The following is a 20,138-nucleotide window of genomic DNA, read 5'->3' as shown; positions in this document are numbered from 1 at the left end:
TACATAGTGAGTTCCAGGCCAGCCAGGGCTATGTAGTCAGTCCCTGTCCTGTCTCCTAAGTATATACACATAATCTGGTCTTAACTAGCGGTGTGGGTTCCTGTGCTGAAGCAGACAAAGAAGCAATCCAGGGGTCAGTTTATATATTTATTATAGAAATCCCCTTCCAGTGTGGGTAGTGTCTTGGGCCCAGATCCATCGGTACAAAAAGAAAATGTAACACCAGGTAAGGGGGTAGGGGAACCCCCAGCTCCAGAAAGTCACAGACAATATAGAAAACACAGCTTATGTGGATTCGTTTAAAAAGTGGTAAATAGAAGGAATGCCAAGGAGGACACGATGCGGCCTTGTGGCCCATGGCCAGATGTCACCTGAGGGTTTAACCACTGCAGCATCCCAGGATGTGGCACACTCAAATGGCTCTGCTTCTTGACAGCCTCTACAGCCTCCTGCCTGGAGAAGCTCAGCAAAGAGGCCATGGGCGGAGACAGAGACAACAGCTCCTTCAGGTACCCCACCTAGACTTCCATCCTTCAAATGTGGACAGGAGCCCATCTGCCCAAGAACTCTAGTGGGAGGAGGCAGGGAGTTTTCTGTTCACAGCAGTATCTTAGCCCCCGAGACTCTATATGGTCCATCTGGTTGAGGCGGGGGTAGTGGCTCATGAATGGAACAGTCTGGGCATAGGAACAGGAATGAACCCAACCAGGAATGAGCTCACAGTTTCCCTTTTAGAAAATCCCTAGTGTTGGGCAAAGACAGTAAATACTAAATCACAACTGTAAACAGAAATGGAGGAAGGGCAGAGTCCCCAAATCATTATCCCCTCTTTGAAGCTAGCTGGGGCCCTCCAGTCCCCCAGCACAGGATGAGAAGAGAAGCAGGGGTATCGGACATCCTCCTGGGCCCAAAAGAAGTCAGGGGTCCTGTGAGACCAAGCAGTTGTCCCTCAGGACCAAGAGCAACCACATCTCAGGGCTCAGCGAGGTCGACCGTGTGTTCCCCAGACTGAAGTATTTCCAGAGCAACAAGGGGCTTATGAGGAAGGGTCAGACCAATGTCCCTGGGGTCTGGGGATCAGAACTGGAAGACTGCTCCCCCTCTAGCGTCAGGTCACTTAAACGAGCACTCAGCTCCGGGGGATACAGGAAGTCCGTGTAGTATCTTTAGAAAGGACAGCAGGAATCCGGAAGACAGGGAAGAAGAGAGGAACAGACAGACAGGACACACACAGAGAGAGGAAAAGAGGCTTGTTAAAGAGGTGGAGACAGGCACAGGACAGCACCTTCAGGCTCTTAAGCATGGGGTATGGAGCTTGGAAGAGAAGGCCAGGGAGTGCACATGTCCCTTCCTCCCAGCACCCTGACTTCAAGGCTCACCGCCAGCTGTCAAGTACTAGGGAGAATAGAAAAAAATCCTTCTAAAGCTTGGGAAAGAACTCCTGCTACCAACATCCAAGATCCCCTCACCAGGACCCCAAAGACTACTGCAGATTATGTCTGACAGTGACCCCATGCCAAGACTACAGCTAGTCTCCTTGTGGTCCCACTCATCAGCTATTTTGACAAAGTGCTCCCTGGTCAGGATACCTTCAGCATCTGATTCAACACCCCTACCCATCAGTAAAAGCACCCCCATACCTGCCGGAGACAGGGGGTGCTGTGAAGCTCCTCGAGTGCGGGAGCGGTGCCTGGCTGGGAGGACCGTATAGTGCCTGGCCCACCTCATAGCAGCGGGCATGGAGGAAGGGTACTTGTGTTGGGCCCACATGTGGGAGCACAGGCCGGCGCTGGGGCCCCATGGCCAGTCCTGAATTCCGGATGTACCAGTCCCGGAGCCCCTCCAGGGCAAGGTTCTTATGGCCACCTCGCTCACCAGCTGGAGGTAGCCGGGCGGGTGGTGGCACCCAGAGTAACGGGTTGGGGTGCACTTCCAGACCCTCCATAGCTTCTGGGGGCAGGCCACAGGGCTTGGAACGGATGGCACGGGTGTTGGGGTCTTTGCTGCGGAGAAGGGGGCTGCTGCCGTCAGCTGCATATATGGGTGGAGGACCAGGGAGCATGGCAAGGAGCCCATCTCTGCGGGAAAGGGGTCCTGGGACTTCAGGAGCAGGCAGCAGATCCCCCCAACCTGCCCCACCAGCACCACGGGGCAAGCCCCTGTCCAATGAATAGTCCAAGAGGAAGTCTCCACATACAGGTGGGAGCCGAGGGGGCCCACGGGATGCAGGGGCAGCTGAGCTAGGCCGGGCAGCCCGAGGAGGGTCTGGGGGGCCAGCGGTGCGGGAGGAGAAGGCAGGGACTGGTTGGGGGCGCTCATACAGCACCTCACTGCTTTTGCAGACTGGGGGACCAGCAGCAGGGGGAGCCAGGGGGGCAGGTGGAGATACAGCTCCCCCAGCAGCTGCCCGGTCCACCAGCAGGGCCTCAGAGCTGTTGCTGCGGCGGGTGCGAGCTGCGAAGAGGGAGGCCCGATCCGAAGCTGGGTCAGGCCGAGGAAAGCCCATCTGGGAGTCCTGACTACCGGACCACTGGCGAGAATGGAGGCCTTCGGGTCTGGAGAGCAGAGGTGCGGGAACAAGAGCAGGGTCAGAAAAAGACGGAAAATGTTGAGTAAAACCCTGACTGTCCCAACTCTTTCTGAACCTCCACTATCTCTAAAATAGGACCAGTATTAGAAGCTGTGTGTGCATGGAGTCGCTAAGTAGTGCATGGAAAGGGCCACTGAGATTTGGTCCCAGACAGGGAAATGTACACCGGGACAGGGCTGCAAGCTCTCGGGGGGATGTAAATGTTTCTGGGAATGCGAAGGAAGCCCTAGCTAAGGAAGGACACATACAGGCACTCTTGTCACCGGGAGCTCCTACTCCCCTGCTAAGGCTATCCTCATGGCTCCTTTCTACCTCCTGAAGGAAGCCCTAGGCCTTATGCCCGGAACTAAAGGCTTTCTGAACTCTAACACACCATGTTTACGAACCATCCCCAAACAATTATCCCACCATGCACAGAATGTATGCCCCCAAAAGACAGGGATTCTGTTCACAACATGGGAAAAGTAGGCATTTAAGTATTTAAGAAACATTAAAGTGCTTTGAGGCTGACTCTAGTTCAAAAAATTTGCATGGGTTCAAATGTCAGAGCTGCGGTTTACTCACAAGTTACTTAGTTAACCTTTCCATGCCTCAGTTTCCACACCTATAAAATGCAAATAATAGCACCTCCTCAGAGGGACCTTAGGATGATAAAGGAGTTGCTCTCCCCCACAAAAGCTACCAGTTAGTAGCAGGCAGTAGGCATCTGATACATGCTACCCAACATGCACTGTACCTGTGTCTTTCAAAGGCAGATATTACACTCACTTCACAAATGAGGAAGGAAAGATTCAGAGAAAGAAAATGACTTATCCAAAAAAACCGCAGCAAAACCCATCCTCAATCTTTCCTGCCTCTGTCTCCAATTCCCACTCCAATTTCTCTCCACCTTCCAAAGCCCAGGTGCCCATGTCCCACATCTTTTGGTAATTTCTATTCAACATCTACAGTCAGAACTAAAGGTTTCCTCCTCTGACACTCAGACCCACCCTCAAGAGTCCCCTTACTTGCAGAGCCGGGGGCCAGTGCCCCGGGTGAGGACAGGGGTGGCAGGCACACTTCGCCCCTCAAAACTGGAGGCACTCCTGGGCAGCGAGCGTGTGGGGCTAGACAGAGATGGCAGGCCCACATCGGGACCCAGGTTAGAAACCGCACCCACCAGTAGGCCCTCCTGCCAACCCAGGCTCGGGATCCCACTCCTAGACCCGGGAAAGGGGGAAAAGGTTCCTCTTTACCTGGTGGGGCTGGCCACAGAGTTGCGCCGGCTCTTCAGGTCCCCGTAAATATCTGATGGGGGAGGTTTCCATGGGGCTCGCCGCTCAGGGCTCCCCCCAGATACTGCCCGAAACTGGTCCCAGGCCTTTGGTGGTGAGGGGCGCTCGGTTAGAGAGAAGCAGCTATGAGGATCCTCTGGGTAGGAGAGAGAATAGGGTAGAGTTCAGTGACAGAGGGCCCGGAAGGGGCGGGGCAGGGCAGGTTTAAAGGGGAGGGGCATGTGCAAGCTAAGAGGTGAAGCATGGCAAGTGTAGAGGCTGCCCTGCAGGTCTAGGGCAGAGGAGGCAGTGAGGTGAAGCTAAGGAAGCCTGGGAACGAAAGGGGCTGAACACAAGAGGATATTCTGAGAGGACACGGGAGGGGGTGGGTGAGCTCAGGTGGTGGGGATAGTTCTCACCATTATCATGACTGGCCCCGGACTCTGAGAGGGAGCTGCTTTCCGAGTGCAGAACTCCATCCTCTACAGGTGAGAAAGGGGAAAGCAGCCTATCACTCCAAGGTCTGGGTTCCATCCCTTCCTGCCACCACTGGATAGGCACCTCAATGGAGACTGCCTTCTGCCTCCTGACTCTAAAGACGCCTCCCCAAGAGTCCATCTTTGCCAGACACAGACCTATAATCCCAGCTACCCAAGAGGCTCCAGGAAGTGGGGTGTGTGTGTGTGTGTGTGTGTGTGTGTGTGTGTGTGTGTGTGTGTGTGAGAGAGAGAGAGAGAGAGAGAGAGAGAGAGAGAGAGAGAGAAGTTCAAGGCATGTCTGGACTATGGAATGTGTTCAAGACCACCTGGGCAACTTACCAAAATCCTGTCTCAAAATAAAGTGAAAACAAAACAAAGGAGCCAAGCAGTGGTGGCGCACGCCTTTAATCCCAGCACTCGGAGGCAGAGACAGGCGGATCTCTGTGAGTTCGAGGCCAGGCTGGTCTACAGAGTGAGTTCCAGGACAGCCAGGGCTACACAGTGAAACCCTGTCTCAAAAACAAAAAATACAAAAAAAACCCAAACCAAACCATACAAACAAACAAAAAAGCAAGGAGCTGGAGAGATGGCTTGGTGGTTAAGAACACTGGCTACCCTTGCAGAGGACCTGGGTTCAGTCCCCACACAACAGTCTATAACTCCAGTTCCAAAGGTTCCAAAGCCTCCACAAGCACCTGTGCACATGTGGTAAACGCAAAAAAATGAATAAATCAAAAAAAAATGAAAAATCTTTTTAAAAAGAAAAAGAAAAAGCCAAGTGATACTGGTGCATGCCTTTAATCCCAGCACTCTGGAGGCAAAGACAGGCGGATCTCTGTGAGTTCGAGGCCAGCCTGGGCTACAGAGCAAGTTCCAGGACAGGCGCAAAGCTACACATAGAAACCCTGTCTCAAAAACCAAAATAAGTAAACAAAAATAAAAGACTGGTTATGTAGTCCCATGGGAGAATGCTTATCTAGAATGCTGGAGGGCCTAGGTTCAACCCTACCATGCATAAAAACATCTACCTTTACCTGAATTCAAGCTCACCATGAACTCAGTATCCATCTTCCTGTGGCCTACGGTTCAAGACCTCTCTTAACCTTAAGTCAGGTTATCACAATTCTCCTTGAGGGATGATTCCCTAAGTCCTGCTCACCTCTCTGCCTTCAATGGCTGCTCAGCCTCTCCACCATTCCCATATGCCTTAGCCACAGTCCATTCTCACGACCATTTTTCACTCACTGGAGAGATGTGGGACCCGGCTTACCTTGGCTGAGCTGAGCAAGGCGTGTGCCCAGGCAGACACCCTGGGCATTGACTGGTGCTCCGGCAGACAGCTGGAGCACCGGGAGGCCAAGGCGGGCTCGGAAGTCCCTGAGCTGCTCCTCCAGCTCATGCAGCCTCCGAAGTGCATCAACCTGTACCTGGCGCCGGCGCCGCCTCTGCTCTCCACTCAGGTCAGGGGCCAGGGCCAGGCGTCGGGCAGCGGCTGCAATCTGCTGCTGCACTGACACCTCCCGCTCCAGGGCCTCAAGAGCCAGTTCCTGCACAAGCCAAGAGGGGCGGCGTAGGACTAAACAATAGAAATGACTACCCAGAAGAGCGCGAAGTTGGCAGAGCCCCTCTACACCGGAAGTGGGGCCTGTTCTTCCTGGGGGAGGCTGTTTGCCCAGGGAAGGAGCTTCTTCATCCTCGGGGGACAGGATGAGGAAGTAGGCCTGTGTATCTTCTAAAGATAGGAAGCTTGTCTTGACACAGTTGGGGTCCAGTACTGCATGGGGAACCCACCTGTTCCAACGCTTTCCCTCCTTAACTCCACCCACTCCTGGATATAAGCCTCATTCCGCCCCTCACCAGCACCATCTTGCTCCCACACCCAACTGCTTACCTCAGCAGGACACAAGGCGTGGTGAGTTGGGTTTGGGTGTGGTGGAGGGTAGACACGAGCAGCAGGGGGCCTCCGGCGTACCAACTGAGGACGTTCCCCAGGCTCCAGTGGGCACTCGGGGGGCAGCTGGCCAGTTAGCTCCTGGAGGGGACGGGGACAGAGACTACAAGGGTCAGTTGGAGAGATGGCATCAAGTAGTAAGGGTGCAAGAAACTGTACCTCCCAAGGGGGCCAGCCCTGCTCGATACTCCACATGTATTAGGTCTCTTCCTCTCAAGAGCTCTGCCCCCCATTGGGCAAAGGAATTTCTGAAATCTGGAGGCCAGAGCTCTTAGTTTTTATAATTATAAAAGCCCACTCCGTATGCTGCATATATAACGTGGGCTGCATCTTCTGAATCCCATTAGTGTGTGTGTGTGTGTGTGTGTGTGTGTGTGTGTGTGTGAGTGAGTGTGTGAGACTCTGTCTCAGAAAACAGATGAATGGCTAGATAGATGGACTAGTAGAAGGGAGGGAAAAATAACTCATCCTGTGTCAGTTTAGGATGGACTCCGTTGCGCAATTTTGGAAACAGCTTTCTCTTTTGGGGGGTTTGGGAGGTTTTAAATTATTCACAAGTCACTATGGGCCTGCATCATATTTCATTGATTCTGTGCCCTCTAAGTCAAACTCTGAGGACAGAGAGGGTGACAAGAAAACTCCTAACTCCCAGCCAAGTAGTTAGGCACGCATCACAGCAGGCTGCCTGCCTAGGCAGCCTGGCTCTCATCCACTCCTGCCCTGGGGCCAGGCCCTCACCGCCTCCTGCAGACACACTTTCCTGAGCTCTTGAAGTTTCAGCCTCAGGGCCTCTTGCAGGGCCTGCCGGCGGTCAAGCAGCCCTCGAAGACGCTCTGACTTCACCTGGGGGGCTGCCTCTCCAAACAGGGCAGCTGCACATGGGGGGAGCAAAGGTCAGGACAGCTAGAACATCCTGGAGCAACGGTGGGGCCAGGGACCCACCCTCCCCAACCAGGCACACGGAGACGCGGGGCAGGGAAGGGGCAGCACGAAGTGGAAGCAGCCACTGACCTGGGGCATTGAAGGTAGGAGAGCTGATCAGCTGACCTTTGACTTCCATCCTTGTACTGTCTGGAGGCTATGGCTGACAGCTGAACAAAGCCTGGCAGTGACACAACACAGGAGGCATTAAGGAGGTATATCCCATGCCACCACCACCACCACCCCCGTCCCTGCCCAGTCCCACTTCCTATGCTCCAGCTAGCAATATAAGTACCCTGGGTCCCACCGGCCTACCTGGCCCGCCCGCTCAGATTCTGTGTCAATGTCTGGACCCACTTGGCCTGGTACCTTGGTTCCCTTCCCATTGAGTGCTAACACAGCAAGTGGGAAGCTGGGAAGACTTACAACGCCTCCACAGAGGCCCATAGGCCACAGCCAGGAGTCTCACCTAGGGAGAGAATTAATGGTACAGATTCAACTGAGTATAACAAGAGTGAGCCCTTATTCAGCCTTGGGTGCCTGGAACAGTTACTTGCTATGTCACAATGAATCTTTGAAACCCCTCAGGCAGGAGCTCCATCATTACCTTTGGAGACGAGGGGTGGAAAGCAGAGAGGTAAAACGAGTGCCCAGTAAAGGGCACAGCATAGGACAACTCTTCTGGTCCTATGCAATCCCTCAATACAGAGCTCCAACCCCACCAATTGCCTCTTGAGCACCTCGGTCCATCTATCAGGCTTGAGGACCTTTGCCCAGGGTGTGACCACAGTCTAGGGAGCTATTTTCAACCTCTTGCCTCTGGAACCTTGTTTCTCACTTAACATTTTGGGGCTGTTTTGGTTTTGGCACATGGTCTCACTCTGTAGCCTGGGCTAGCCTGAAAGTCACTGTGTTTAAGCTGGTCTTGAACTCATGGCAATCCTCCTGCCTTAGCCTCTCACATGCTGGGGTTAAAGGCCGGCACTACCATGCCCAGCTCATTCTGGGGCTTAAATGTCCAGAGGTGGTCCCTGAGCGATGTCGTCTCACAGCTCCTGCTGAACAAGAGAGAGTACCTCCCTGTACTGCCAGGTGGACAGGAGGCATGCTGCCCCAGTGTCTTGGTAGCTCCAGCTCCCCCAAACACTGCTGCACACAGCAAGTAGTCCACAAACGTACACCAGCTGGCTGGACAAGTGTCACTGAGCAGAGCTGGCTCTCTACTTGTCCTAATTCCATCCTGCTGCCCTGATGCAACAAGGAGTGCCCCTTGACCACAGGGTCCCCCAGCCCCTCTTCGCTCCCACTCTGTTCTGAGGCTAGCACAGAAGTTACCCTGCTGGGATGGGTGAGACGCGCCATCCAACAGCCATAGATAACACATTATCTGCCTCTTTTTTCTGTCCCTAGAAGCCCTGGATGACCATGGAGCCTGCTTTGGCTAGCTGCCCGCCCTCCTTCTGCTTCTCTGGAGTTGCTCCCTCCCTCCCACATCCTGCTCAGTCCCCAGCTGGGCAACCAGGTGACATCACCTCCCACCACCTGTTCTAACCTCCAAGGCAGGTGACTGGGAAGATCTAATGGAGACCGCCGAGTTCCCATTTTAACCTACCTTGAAATTCCCAGCTTGTCATGATGGGCTAGAGAAGACCCAGACAACCAAGGAAGCCTGGCGATACGCTCTTTCCCCATTTTCCCACCGTGGAGTATAATCAAACGGCCTAGAAGGTACCCCTAGTTTCTCTGTAGTCTTCCTGACTGTCCCACAGGGTCTGTATCCCTCCCTCAAAAGACTCATGTACTACCTCAACATCAATGGGAAGACAGTCCCCAAAGCCTTTTCTACAAATCCAGCCAGTATGTGCCCTGCAGACGGTCTCCCAAGCCCACCCATCTGAGGTTCAGCACTCCAGCACGGCAGGGTTTCTTTGATACCCCACCTCAGCTTCCTCTGTCCCTCTGCTCCTAGAACACCTGCTTTCCCGACCCATTTTAGTTTGGAAAACTTTCACAAGGCTTGCCTGAATTCTCCTCCACCCCAACAGAAACCCAACTCCCCCGACCCCTGGGCCCATTCACCCCCTTCACCAACATCAGTCTCCTGCTCCACACCAGAGTGCCTCAATCCCTCCTTCTTTAGCAAATCTGAGCATCCTGGAAGTCAACACAGGGTCCAGACAGGAACCCCAACTCCACCCTGTCAGTCTGACCTCAGGGACATAGCTAGGGTATGAGTCACTGGGTCACTGGGTAGGCTAGACACAGGTCAACGCCCCACACCTCCATACCTGACTCAGGAACCTTTTCTTCTGCTCTCCTATGGTCTGCACACTCGCCTTGGGTCTTAGGGCTGCCTCACACCAAGATGAGAGAGTAAGAAAGCAAGCCACCACCACCCCTGCATCACGAACGCACCCTCACACAAACCTCTGAGACCCTCCTGTCAGCTCTAGGGCCCTGTCTTCTCATTCTGTTGTCCTGTTGCTGGGATAGATTGCAGCAAGAGAGCCACAGAGGGCACATGCGGACACACACACACACACACACACACACACACACACACACACACACACCCAGAGGCAGGCCCAGCAGGTTTTTCAGGTCTGCCCTTCTGACACCATAGCCGAGAAAAATTCCTGGCTGTAATGACTGTTTACAACCAAGATACTTCACCTGGGTGGCACTCCAATGCTGTCAATGAGAGTCCCCATTTCCACATCCTGCCACCACTTGAGCAAAGACATACGCAAAGTCTGGACTGCTCCCCAGTGCTCCCCAAACATACAGCACATCCCCTTCCATCACTCTGGTGAACAAACAGAGGGAGGAACAGACGCCCAAACAGCAGTGGTTTTTAAATAGTTCAGCTGGTCTTTCCTGAGCCGATAGCCCTGGTAAAAAAAAAAAAAGGCCACCCTGAAAAGAGGAGAGGAAGTGAGGGATGGGGAAGAGAAGACGAGGATGAGTCTCTTTGCCCCATCCCTCTTCTTCCATTTCCAACCAAGAACTGCTCTTATCAAGAAAGGAAAATGGCCAGGTGGGGATTTGCCCTGCTCCCCAGGCCCTCCTGTACTGAACACTACCCTCCTATCGCTACCTTGTGTCGTCCATGTACTCCTTCCACAGAGCACGCTCTCTGGATGATGGCATCAGGACGCTGTACCCCAGCCCAGCCCTCAATTCCTGTGCCTTCACTGTCTCACACCCCTGGCCCATTGCTCCGAGGTACTCACCTATGCCAGAGTGCTGGCTGAAGCTCCGAATAGCTGAAAAAGAGTAATTGTCTCGTCCAGGCCCTAGCTTTCCTGGCAGTAGACGTGAAAAGCAGTGACTGCTGTCTTGGCTGCCTCCCACGAGGTGAAGGCCCAGCCTACCTGGACAGGAACTGGGCTGGCTCGTACCTTTTAACCCTTACCTGCCTACTTCCACGGCTAGGGCCACCCGTGGGAGGCAGTCTCAGGGGCCAGGGGCCTCACTCAGTGCCCACAGAGCCAAGAAGAAAGCATAGAACTCTCTTCTCACTGCAGACATCTAAGAGAGAACTGGGGAAGAAGGAGCTATGGGAGGAGCCCCTGCCTCTCCTGTCTCTCCTGCTGCCAAGACTCCCCCAGGCCACTGGAGTCTGCTTATACAAGGGAGCACCTCAGGGAATGGGGGCTAGGGAGCTGTGAAGTACACACACACACACACACACACACACACACACACACACACACACTCACACGCCCCTGCCTATACAAGGGAGCACCTCAGGGAATGGGGGCTAGGGAGCTGTGAAGTACACACACACACACAGACACACACATACACACTCACACGCCCCTGCCTATACAAGGGAGCACCTCAGGGAATGGGGGCTAGGGAGCTGTGAAGTACACACACACACACACACACACACACACACACACACACACACACACACCTACCTATAAAAGGTAGCACCTCGTGGCATGGGGTCTAGGAAGCTGTGAGGTTCACACACATGCACACACCCCTGGGTTTGTTACTCTGAGCACGGTGCATCACCTTCTCCAGGCTCTTAGCCTTCCTTCACAGAGCAAGGCAGGGAGAAGAGAAGGTCTTAGGGGCAATTTCTCCCATAATTAGGACACTGGTTTTCTAAATTGCAGAGAGAAGTTAACAGGGTTTCTCTGTGTGGCCCTAGCTGTCCTGGAACTCACTCTGTAGACCAGGTGGCCTCAGACTCACAGAGATCCACCTGCCTCTGCCTCCTGAGTGCTGGGATTAAAGGAAGACACATGCCACCACCGCCCCACAGAAAGCTAACCTTTTTAAGGAGAGACCAGATCTCAAGACACTACCTTCCATAGTCCAGGAAGAAATAATCCTGGTAAACAGACTATAATAACATTTCTGGCCTGGAGCAAAGCTTTATGGCAGGCAAGGAAATTGAGAACTCCAAGTCCCTATAATACCCTTCAACACAACCCTACCTGGGCTCTAAGCCTGTCCTGGGCACATACCAAACATTCTCTACTCCAGGTAAGATGATCTGCTTGGTGACCTCAGAACACAAACCTAATCTGGATCCCTTACAGACGCCCCTGCCATGTATGAACAGGGAGTTCGGTTAGGCTGTTCCCTCCCATACTGGGAAGGAGAGCCTAGAGGAGTTCCCTCAGTCACATGCTATTGAGGCTTCCTGTGCACCTTTCTTCCTGGTTGTGAAATTTATGGTGTGACACACAAAGGACCCTTTCATCTCCTTCCCTCTTTCCCTCCTTTGGTGTGCTGGTGGAGGCAAGCAGCAGGCAGACGAGCAGTTAGCTGAATACTGCTGGGGACTATCCCATTTTTTCTTTTTTCTTTTCTTTTCTTTATTTATTTACTTATTTATTTTGGTTTTTCGATACAGGGTTTCTCCGTGTAGCTTTGGAGCCTATCCTGGATCTTCCAGAGGACCTGAGTTCAATTCCGAGCATCCATATCAGGTGGCTCATAACCTCCTATAACTCCAGTTCCAGGGGGTCTAATACCTCTAGCTTCTAAGGGTACTTGTACACATGTACTCAGACACACACTGCATACACACACACACACACACACACACACACACACACACACACACACACACACGGTTAAAAATTAATTTTTTAAGAAATCTTAAGATTTGGCCAGGCAGTGGTGGCACATACCTTTAATCTCAGCACTTAGGAGACAGAGGCAGGTGGATCTCTGAGTTCAAGGTCAGCCTGGTCTACAGAGTGATTTCCAGGACAGCCAGGGCTACACAGAGAAACCCTGCCTCAAAAAAAATTAAGTTTTTTATTTATTTACTTACTTTTATTTTGTTTTGGAAACAGGGTCTTACTATGCAGTCTCAAGTGTCCTGGAAATCGCTGTGTAGACTATGCTGGCCTCAAACTCATAGAAACCCACCTATCTCTGCCTCCCAGGTCCGGGGATTAAAGGCATGTGCCACCATGCCCTGCTTATTATTTTTATATCATGTGCCTGCAGTGCCTGTGAAGACCAGAAGAGGGCGACAGACCCCAAGACTGGAGCAACAGATGGTTGTAAACCACCATGTGGGTGTTGAGAATTCAATTCGGTTCCTCTGGAAGAGCGGCCAGTGTTTTTAATTGCTGAGCCATCTCTCCAGTCCCAACAATTTTGTTTATTTGTTTGTTTGTTTGTTTGTTTGTTTTTAAAGAATAAATCTGAGGCTTGAGAGATGGCTTAGTGGTTAAGAGCACTTGCTGCTCTCCTAGAGGACTGGGGTTTGATTCCCACAGTACCCATATCAGGTGGCTCACAACCACCTTCAACTCTAGTTCTAGGGGGGAACCAATGCCCTCTTCTGGCCTCTGTACCAGTACACATGTGACATACATGGACACAGATACATGCACATAAATAAAAATGAATCTGAAATAATAATAGATCCACAGAGGTAGACTAGTTTAGAAGTGGGAAATCTACAGTAATTCCTGGGCCAAGAAGACGAGTGGGGCTGAGTCACCCACACACATTATTACCCATTCATGATGCTTTTCAGTACTGGCAATTGAACCTAGGGCTTTGTGCATGCTAAACACGCAGTCTACATAGCCCCACAATTTTAACAGACCAGAAGATGGACTAACCTCTAAACACACATGGACCCTGCCCAGATAGTAAATGGTGAGTCGGGGATTTAACTCTACTTCCTGGCTATGTGGCTACTTAGAAAACTCACTTTTCTGTGCCTCAATGTCCTCACCTGTTAAATTGGAAACTGGGGTTGTGGAGGGAACATTATAGGGACTCGGAGACCTCCTCAATGTCAAATTATAGAACAGCTGCTAGGCACGGTGGCCTTTAATCCCAGCACTAAGGATCGAAAGGCAAGTGGATCTCTGTGAGTTCGAGCCTGGTCTACAGAGTGAGATCCAGGACAGGCACCAAAACTACACAGACAAACCCTGTCTCAAAAAAAAAAAAAAAAAACTAGAAACAGATGCTCACGGAATTATTGCAGGCAACTGATTTAATCCATTTACAGCTTGCTAGGACACAGCAACTGGCTGGGTATCAGTACCCAAAGTGCATTGCTGTTATAATTATGAGTATTCCTCCCCAATGAATCCAACGGATCTATTTGGATGCCTTTTTTTGACACAGAGCTGGTATCATTCAGCCTCACCCAATTAATCCGAAACAGATGTTTGTTTTTTCTCTTCTTGGGTAACCTTGTCTGAATTCTCACTATCCAAAATCAAGAACTGAAAGTACTCACGAGGCCAGGGAGATGCAGAGAAAATGGCTCACAAAGCAAGCCTGACAATGAGAGTCTGGATTCCCAGAACTCCTGCAAGAGCCAGATACAATGTCTCAGGGCTGTAATCGCGCAGCACTCCCGCTGGGGCAAGATGGGAGGCAAAGACAAGAGCACCCCTGAAGTGGGAGTTAGCCTGTGATCCACAGCTCCCCTGAAGCACGTGGGCCAGCTAGCCTGTGGTCCACAGCTCCCCTGAAGCACGTGGGCCAGCTAGCCTGTGGTCCACAGCTCCCCTGAAGCACGTGGGCCAGCTAGCCTGTGGTCCACAGCTCCCCTGAAGCACGTGGGCCAGCTAGCCTGTGGTCCACAGCCCCGTGGCAAAGGAGCCACCCTATCTCAAACAAATGAGGTGAGGACAACACCTGGAGAAGGCCTTCGACATCCATGTATCAGTCCTCACACACGAGGACACACACACACACACACACAAATGATACCAGCAGGCTACCCCAGTGGGTACAAAGGTGCTTGCCATCAAGCTTGAGGACTGAGTTCAGTGTCTAGAACTCAACATGGTGCAAGAAGCTAGCAGACTCCTAAAGGTTGGCCCCAACCCCGGCCCCCGCCCCAAAAGCATCCCTGACTTCCACATATGAAATAAATGTAAACAAATATTTAAAATTGTCTACAAAGAATTAAACATATTCAGATGCACTTGAGATACAGAGAGCTGGTATCTCAGCCTCTAAATTCTCCCTTCTTGCTAAAAGCAGCCATCTTTGAAACAGGCTCCTCTGTGTGTCCCCTCCCCCATTCTCTACTGCATCATTAAAAAATGCAAGAACTGAGATAGATGTGATGTATGCCTGTAATACCAGCACCAGGGAGGATGAGACGGGAGAATCAGGAGTTCCAAGCCAGGTTGGGTTACACAGTGAAATAGTGTCCAAAAAAAAAAAAAAAGCAAGGCCAAACAATGGTGGCACAGACCTTTGATCCCAGCACTCAGGGGGAGGAGGGGGCAGAGGCAGATGGATATCTGTGAGTTCCAGGACAGCCAGGACTGCTTCACAGAGAAACCCTGTCTCGGGGAAAAAAAAATGCAGGAACCAAATACATTTCAGACACATTGATATACTGTCACAACTGTATCTGATCCAAAGAATCTGCCCGCCAGTGATGAAACACAGGGTCTTGGGTATCTGCTTCTGAACAATATTCCTAGCCTCTGAAGATATTTTTCAGTCAGTCATTAAAACGCAAAAACAAATACCTTCAGATAACTTAGTATTTTTCACTGGAAGTCTTCCTCTCTCATGAGTAACCTCTGAGTTGGTAGTAGGTCTATATAAATGTTTTTGAGAAATAAAATGGGTCTGACATTCCTTATTCAAACTCACAATTCTGAGACTAACATATTAGCCTCTTGCTATTTCTCCCTATTCATACTCAGAATCAAGTTTTGCACAGCAGAGAAATCTCATTTTATTGTTACTACTAGATGAGCCTGAATTTTTATTTATTTTCTTCACAACCCCAGGGATAAAACTCAGGGCGTTATCCAGCTATATCCCTAGCATACTTTGTTTGTTTGTTGTTGTTGTTTGCATTCTTGGGACAGGGTCTCACTATGTCGCTCTGGCTCTCCTGGAACTCACTCTGTAGACCAGGCTGGCCTTGAACTCACAGAGATCGGCCTGCCTCTGCCTCCCGAGTGCTGGAATTAAAGGTGTGCACTACCATCACCTGGCTTGTCTTCCAGTTTTTAAAAAGATGTCTTGCCAGGGCCTTCACAGGTCTGCACCAGGTCCTCTGCATATATAGTACAGCTTTCAGTTTAGAGTTTTGTCTTGTTTTGTTTTTGAGACAGGGTTTCTCTGTATAGTCCTGGAATTCACTGTGTACCCCAGGCTGGCCTCGAACTCAGAAATCCACCTGCTTCTGCCTCCCAAGTGCTGGGATTAAAGGCATGCGCCACCACTGCCAGGTTTCAATTTAGTTTTGTTTTTTTTAAAGATTTATTTATTATGTACACAGAAGAGGGAGCCAGATCTCATTATAGATGGTTGTGAGCCACCATGTGGTTACCGGGAATTGAACTCAGGACCTCTGGAAGAGCAGTCTGTGCTCTTAACCTCTGAGCCATCTCTCCAGCCCCCAATTTAGTATTTTTATGGGACTCCTGAGTGTGTGAATGAGTGGGTCTCTGGTTCTTGTGCCTTCTCTTAGGGTTCTTTTCCTTCTGTGGTTTGCCTTGTCCAACTTCAATGTGACGATTTTTGTTTTATCTTATTATATTTTATTATTTTATTTTGTTAGAAAATATAAAAGTATCCTGAAAAAAAAAAGAGATGTGGCTTGCCAGGCATGGTGGCGCACGCCTTTAATCCCAGCACTCGGGAGGCAGAAGCAGGTGGATCTCTGTGAGTTCCAGGCCAGCCTGGGCTACAGAGTGAGTTCCAGGTCAGCTAGGACTACATATCAAGACCCTGCCTGAAAATTAAATAATAAATAAATAAATAAACAAACAAATAAATAACTAACTAACTGATGGGTATTCTCTGGGCTGACCAGATACTCCTGGGCTCAAGTGAACCTCCCACATTTGCTTCTTGAGTAGCTGGAGAGACAGGGTTATGGCACTACCAAGCTAAATGAGCCTGATTCTAACATCCAGCCACAGTCACTGCCTCTGCCCCTACACACAGCACACTCACACAGAGACCCTTATGGATGGGATGGGTTAGCACCAAAATGTCTATTGTTAACTTCATGAGAGGAAAAAAGAAATCCCTTCCCTCATCCCACCCCTACCGAGTCCTAAAGCCCCTGACCTAGAAGAGTTTTCTTGTTTTGTTGGTCCCAAAAAGCAGGGATCATACCCACTAGGATCAAAAATCAGGTGAAGGAGATAACATGACTTCAAAAATTCACACACACCCCGTGTCTCTTTTTTTTTTTTTTTTTTTTTTTTTTTGGTTTTTGAGACAGGGTTTCTCTGTGTAGTTTTGCGCCTTTTCCTGGAACTCACTTGGTAGCCCAGGCTGGCCTCGAACTCACAGAGCTCCGCCTGGCTCTGCCTCCCGAGTGCTGGGATTAAAGGCGTGCGCCACCACCGTGTCTCTTAACCTAGTATCTTTTCAGCCTCCATACCTCCCTCACCCAACATGGGACGGCCCCCAATCTAGAAAGACTGGAAACATGATCCAGACCTCTCAGACTCCCAGAGAGCATCAATGAATAATTTAGGGTGTTCTTTCACATTTCGGGAGAGCGGGCTGTGGAGGAACATTTCCATGCACTCCTAGGGCAGTGAGAGAAAGGCTAGCTCTAGGTGGAGCTCACTAGCATGGAGATGGGGCTGGGAAAAGCCCATACAAAAACCCCACCTGCCACAAGGAGCTTACGTGGCTACTGGTTTCTGTTAAAAGCAGTATAAAGAACATACTTTAGAAGCCCTGGGAACAACAGAGCTCTCAAGTTCTGAGCCAAGGTATAATGAGACCCAGAGCACAAAAGGGATGGGAAACGAGTCTTAGGAAGGAGGAAGGACTGAATAAGTTGGAAGGTTACAATAACAGGTAAGACAGGAGGCCTGGTTTGGGGGATAGTATGGGAGGTTAGGACAAGAATGAGTGCATGGTATAAAACAGAAAGTCACTATAGGATGGGTGGAGATCAAGAGGCAGAGCAGGGGCCAGGTATGGTGGGGCACATCTATAATCCCAGCACTCTGGAAGTGCAGACAGAATGATTATTACAAGTTCCACACCAGCCTAGGCTACATAGTAAGGCCCTGTCTTAAAAAGATAAAGGCTGGGCATGGTGGTGGTATATGCCTATAATCCCAGCACCCCAGAGGCGGAGGCAAGAGGAGCATATCACATGTTTGAGGCCATCCTGGACTACATAGCAAGTTCCAGGACACTCAAGGCTACATAGACAAATCCTGTCTCAAAAGAACAGAGCCGAGACAAGATGCTGGATAGAAGACTGAGGTTCAGAAGACGAGAAAAAGTCCAAGGAGACAAACAACAGTATAGAACAATAGCCAGAAGGCATGACTGGGATAAGCCAAGGCAGTGATGAAGGGAGGGAAAGGGGCAGGTTCCGGTGGAGGTCAGGAACAAGAAAAGACCAGGGCAGAATGAAGAGAGGGATGAGGTGGTGGTGGGAGAGAAACAGGGAAAAACGGATGGAGCTCCGGAGTGGGAGTGGGGGCACAGTACAGGACGGCACAGAAGTCAGAGGTCAGCAATCAGGATAGAACTGGAACAAATTAGGGTTAGAGGGTCAGAACATTTGACTGGAAGGAATTCAGAGACTGGATAAGCATTTAGAGAACAGCGTGGTCAAGCATCAGATCAGAACCCAGAGTTAGGGCTTCAGAGTTAGGATAGGGTCAAACAGGGACCTGGACCAAAGACAAACCTGGACAGGGCTGGGGAACAAAACTGGGCTTGGCGGACAAAGAAGGGGTTCAAGATCACATCACGTCAAAATATAGTTAGGTCAGGGGTAGGACTAAAGGCTCTGGGCCACGGACTTCGGGGTTTAAAAAGGATGTCGACAGATCAGACGGGGGTCAGAGGTGGGAGCATAGGGTCAGAGACTGTAAGTGCGCGCGCAGGTCCAGCCTTGTGGATGTTTCGGGGCCTTGTCCCGCCCTGTCCCCACCCTTCTTCTTCTCCTGGCAGCAACGGTTACTCACCAAGGGTCCTCGCACCGCCGTGCAGGTGGGGTCGGGAGAGGCCGACAGGCAGCTAGTGGGCGCGCCTTCCCTCGCAGCGCCCCGCTCGTCCCTGGGAGCGCGCCTCCTCGCTTCTGCTCCCTACCTCTGGGCCGCGTTCGACCGCACGCACTGCCGTTAGCCTTCGGGGGCAGATGGGGGACCCCCAGATGGTGGGAGAGGTGCGCCGGCCCCGCCGTGGGCGGCGGCCCCGCGCCCCTCACCTTTAACTCAGGGCGTCCGTTGCTGGCTGCACAGCCACCTCCGCCGCTGAGCGCGAACCTAGGGGGCTGGAGAACGAGGGGGGCGGGGCGCGGGACCACAGCAGCGGCAGACACCAAGTGCGCAGGCGCCAGCTTGGGTCTTCGATTTTTCCTGCTTTGGGAGCGCCAGGAATGAAGAAGCGGGGAGCGTGTGCGCACGCGCCTTTTTGGGCGGTGGAGCCCTAAGCCACGCCCCCTAGGTGAGCCGACCGGAGCCCCTGACTCCAAGTCACTCTTGCCCCAAGACAGTATCCCAAATGCTATCTATAAACCTTTATCACGCCTCTAAAGTACCCCCAACGACTCCTTTTACCATCTCCTAGATGCTCCCCCAAACGACCTTCCATCATCCTCCAAATTATATCCCCAAAGTATTGTCTTTGATCCCAAGCAGTACCTCCAGGCCATTCTCTGCTGTCATTGACCTGCACCAACACACAACTCTATTGATCGAGTATGCAGAAGTCATTTCTTGGCCCAAGGCTAGACCCGCAAGTTACGCTCCATGGATGTCAAAATTACATGCACCGATTTTTTCATAAGCACATCCTTGGAGTGTGCACTTCAAGCTACACTCCAGCAGCCTCCAAATCAGTCTTTACATCTGAGTTGCACCCCCAACTCACTTCCCATAGTTCCCCCAACTGTTAATCTCAAGCAGTACCTCCAGTCCACCCTTCATCAATACTCAAATCTACACCAATAAACTGCCTTCCATAACCTCCAACTTATTCCTCCTTCACCATCCTCAATTGATCCTTGAAGTCTATAACTTCTGAACAGGATTTGTATTATTTATTCATTCATTTGCAGTTCCAGGAATTTCTGGAACCCAGGGCCTCACACATAATAGCTAAGTCCTCTATCAATGAAATAAATGCCAAACTCCAAATATCATCCCTAAATCCTAAATTCACTGTGCATGGAAAACACCTTCTGTTGACCCTAAACACTCCATGTAATCCCCACACCACCCTCTGTTGGTTCCCAGTGGGCTGTCCAAGAATCTGCAACGCCACCCTAAACATTACCAATTATGTACAATATAGGCTCCATCTGCTCCTCAAATCACTTCCAACTGTCACCTGTATAACTGCAAACCATGATCCATGGACACCCCACCAAAACAAGCCACCTTCCACTAACAGACCATTCTATCTCTACAAAACTTCCTTTGTTGTTTTTTGTTTGTTTCTTTGGGGAGGGGTGAGGTCCCATGAGGCACAAACTG

General features: G+C 51.1%; 1 protein-coding gene across 4 annotated transcripts; it reads right to left on the bottom strand.

The window, feature by feature from the left end:
- Positions 1–134: 134 nt before the first annotated feature.
- Ccdc120 (coiled-coil domain containing 120) lies at positions 135–19,001 on the bottom strand. 4 transcript variants are annotated; one of them, XM_052748826.1, is made up of 11 exons: positions 18,627–19,000; positions 7,510–7,663; positions 7,285–7,375; positions 7,012–7,145; positions 6,214–6,354; positions 5,593–5,869; positions 4,263–4,325; positions 3,826–4,000; positions 3,598–3,696; positions 1,641–2,555; positions 135–1,164 (listed from the first exon to the last, which is right to left on the bottom strand). In XM_052748826.1, exons 3-11 carry the CDS (start codon positions 7,331–7,333, stop codon positions 1,050–1,052), a joined length of 1,968 nt encoding a protein of 655 aa, XP_052604786.1. In that variant the 5' UTR covers positions 7,334–7,375; positions 7,510–7,663; positions 18,627–19,000; the 3' UTR covers positions 135–1,049. The 4 variants fall into 4 exon arrangements, with proteins under 4 accessions (XP_052604786.1, XP_052604865.1, XP_052604947.1 ...); XM_052748905.1 differs by having other exon boundaries at positions 7,564–7,663; XM_052748987.1 differs by having other exon boundaries at positions 7,621–7,663.
- Between the last annotated feature and the right edge of the window lie 1,137 nt (positions 19,002–20,138).

Source organism: Peromyscus californicus, unplaced genomic scaffold (genome assembly GCF_007827085.1).
Source record: "Peromyscus californicus insignis strain IS unplaced genomic scaffold, ASM782708v3 Scaffold_10__1_contigs__length_136768540, whole genome shotgun sequence".
In the NCBI taxonomy this organism is placed as follows: Eukaryota; Metazoa; Chordata; class Mammalia; order Rodentia; family Cricetidae; genus Peromyscus; species Peromyscus californicus.
Note: the sequence above shows the minus strand (reverse complement) of the source record. Positions and strands in the feature narration are given on the sequence as shown.

Bases quoted from the DNA above. Each gene is read 5' to 3' on its own strand.
- Ccdc120 (XM_052748826.1), bottom strand. From the start codon at position 7,333: ATGGAAGTCAAAGGTCAGCTGATCAGCTCTCCTACCTTCAATGCCCCA. The intron at 7,146-7,284 runs GTCAGTGGCTGC...CCCCATGTGCAG, and splicing joins TCCTACCTTCAATGCCCCAG to CTGCCCTGTTTGGAGAGGCA. The intron at 6,355-7,011 runs GTGAGGGCCTGG...CGTCCCCTCCAG, and splicing joins AAGTGTGTCTGCAGGAGGCG to GAGCTAACTGGCCAGCTGCC.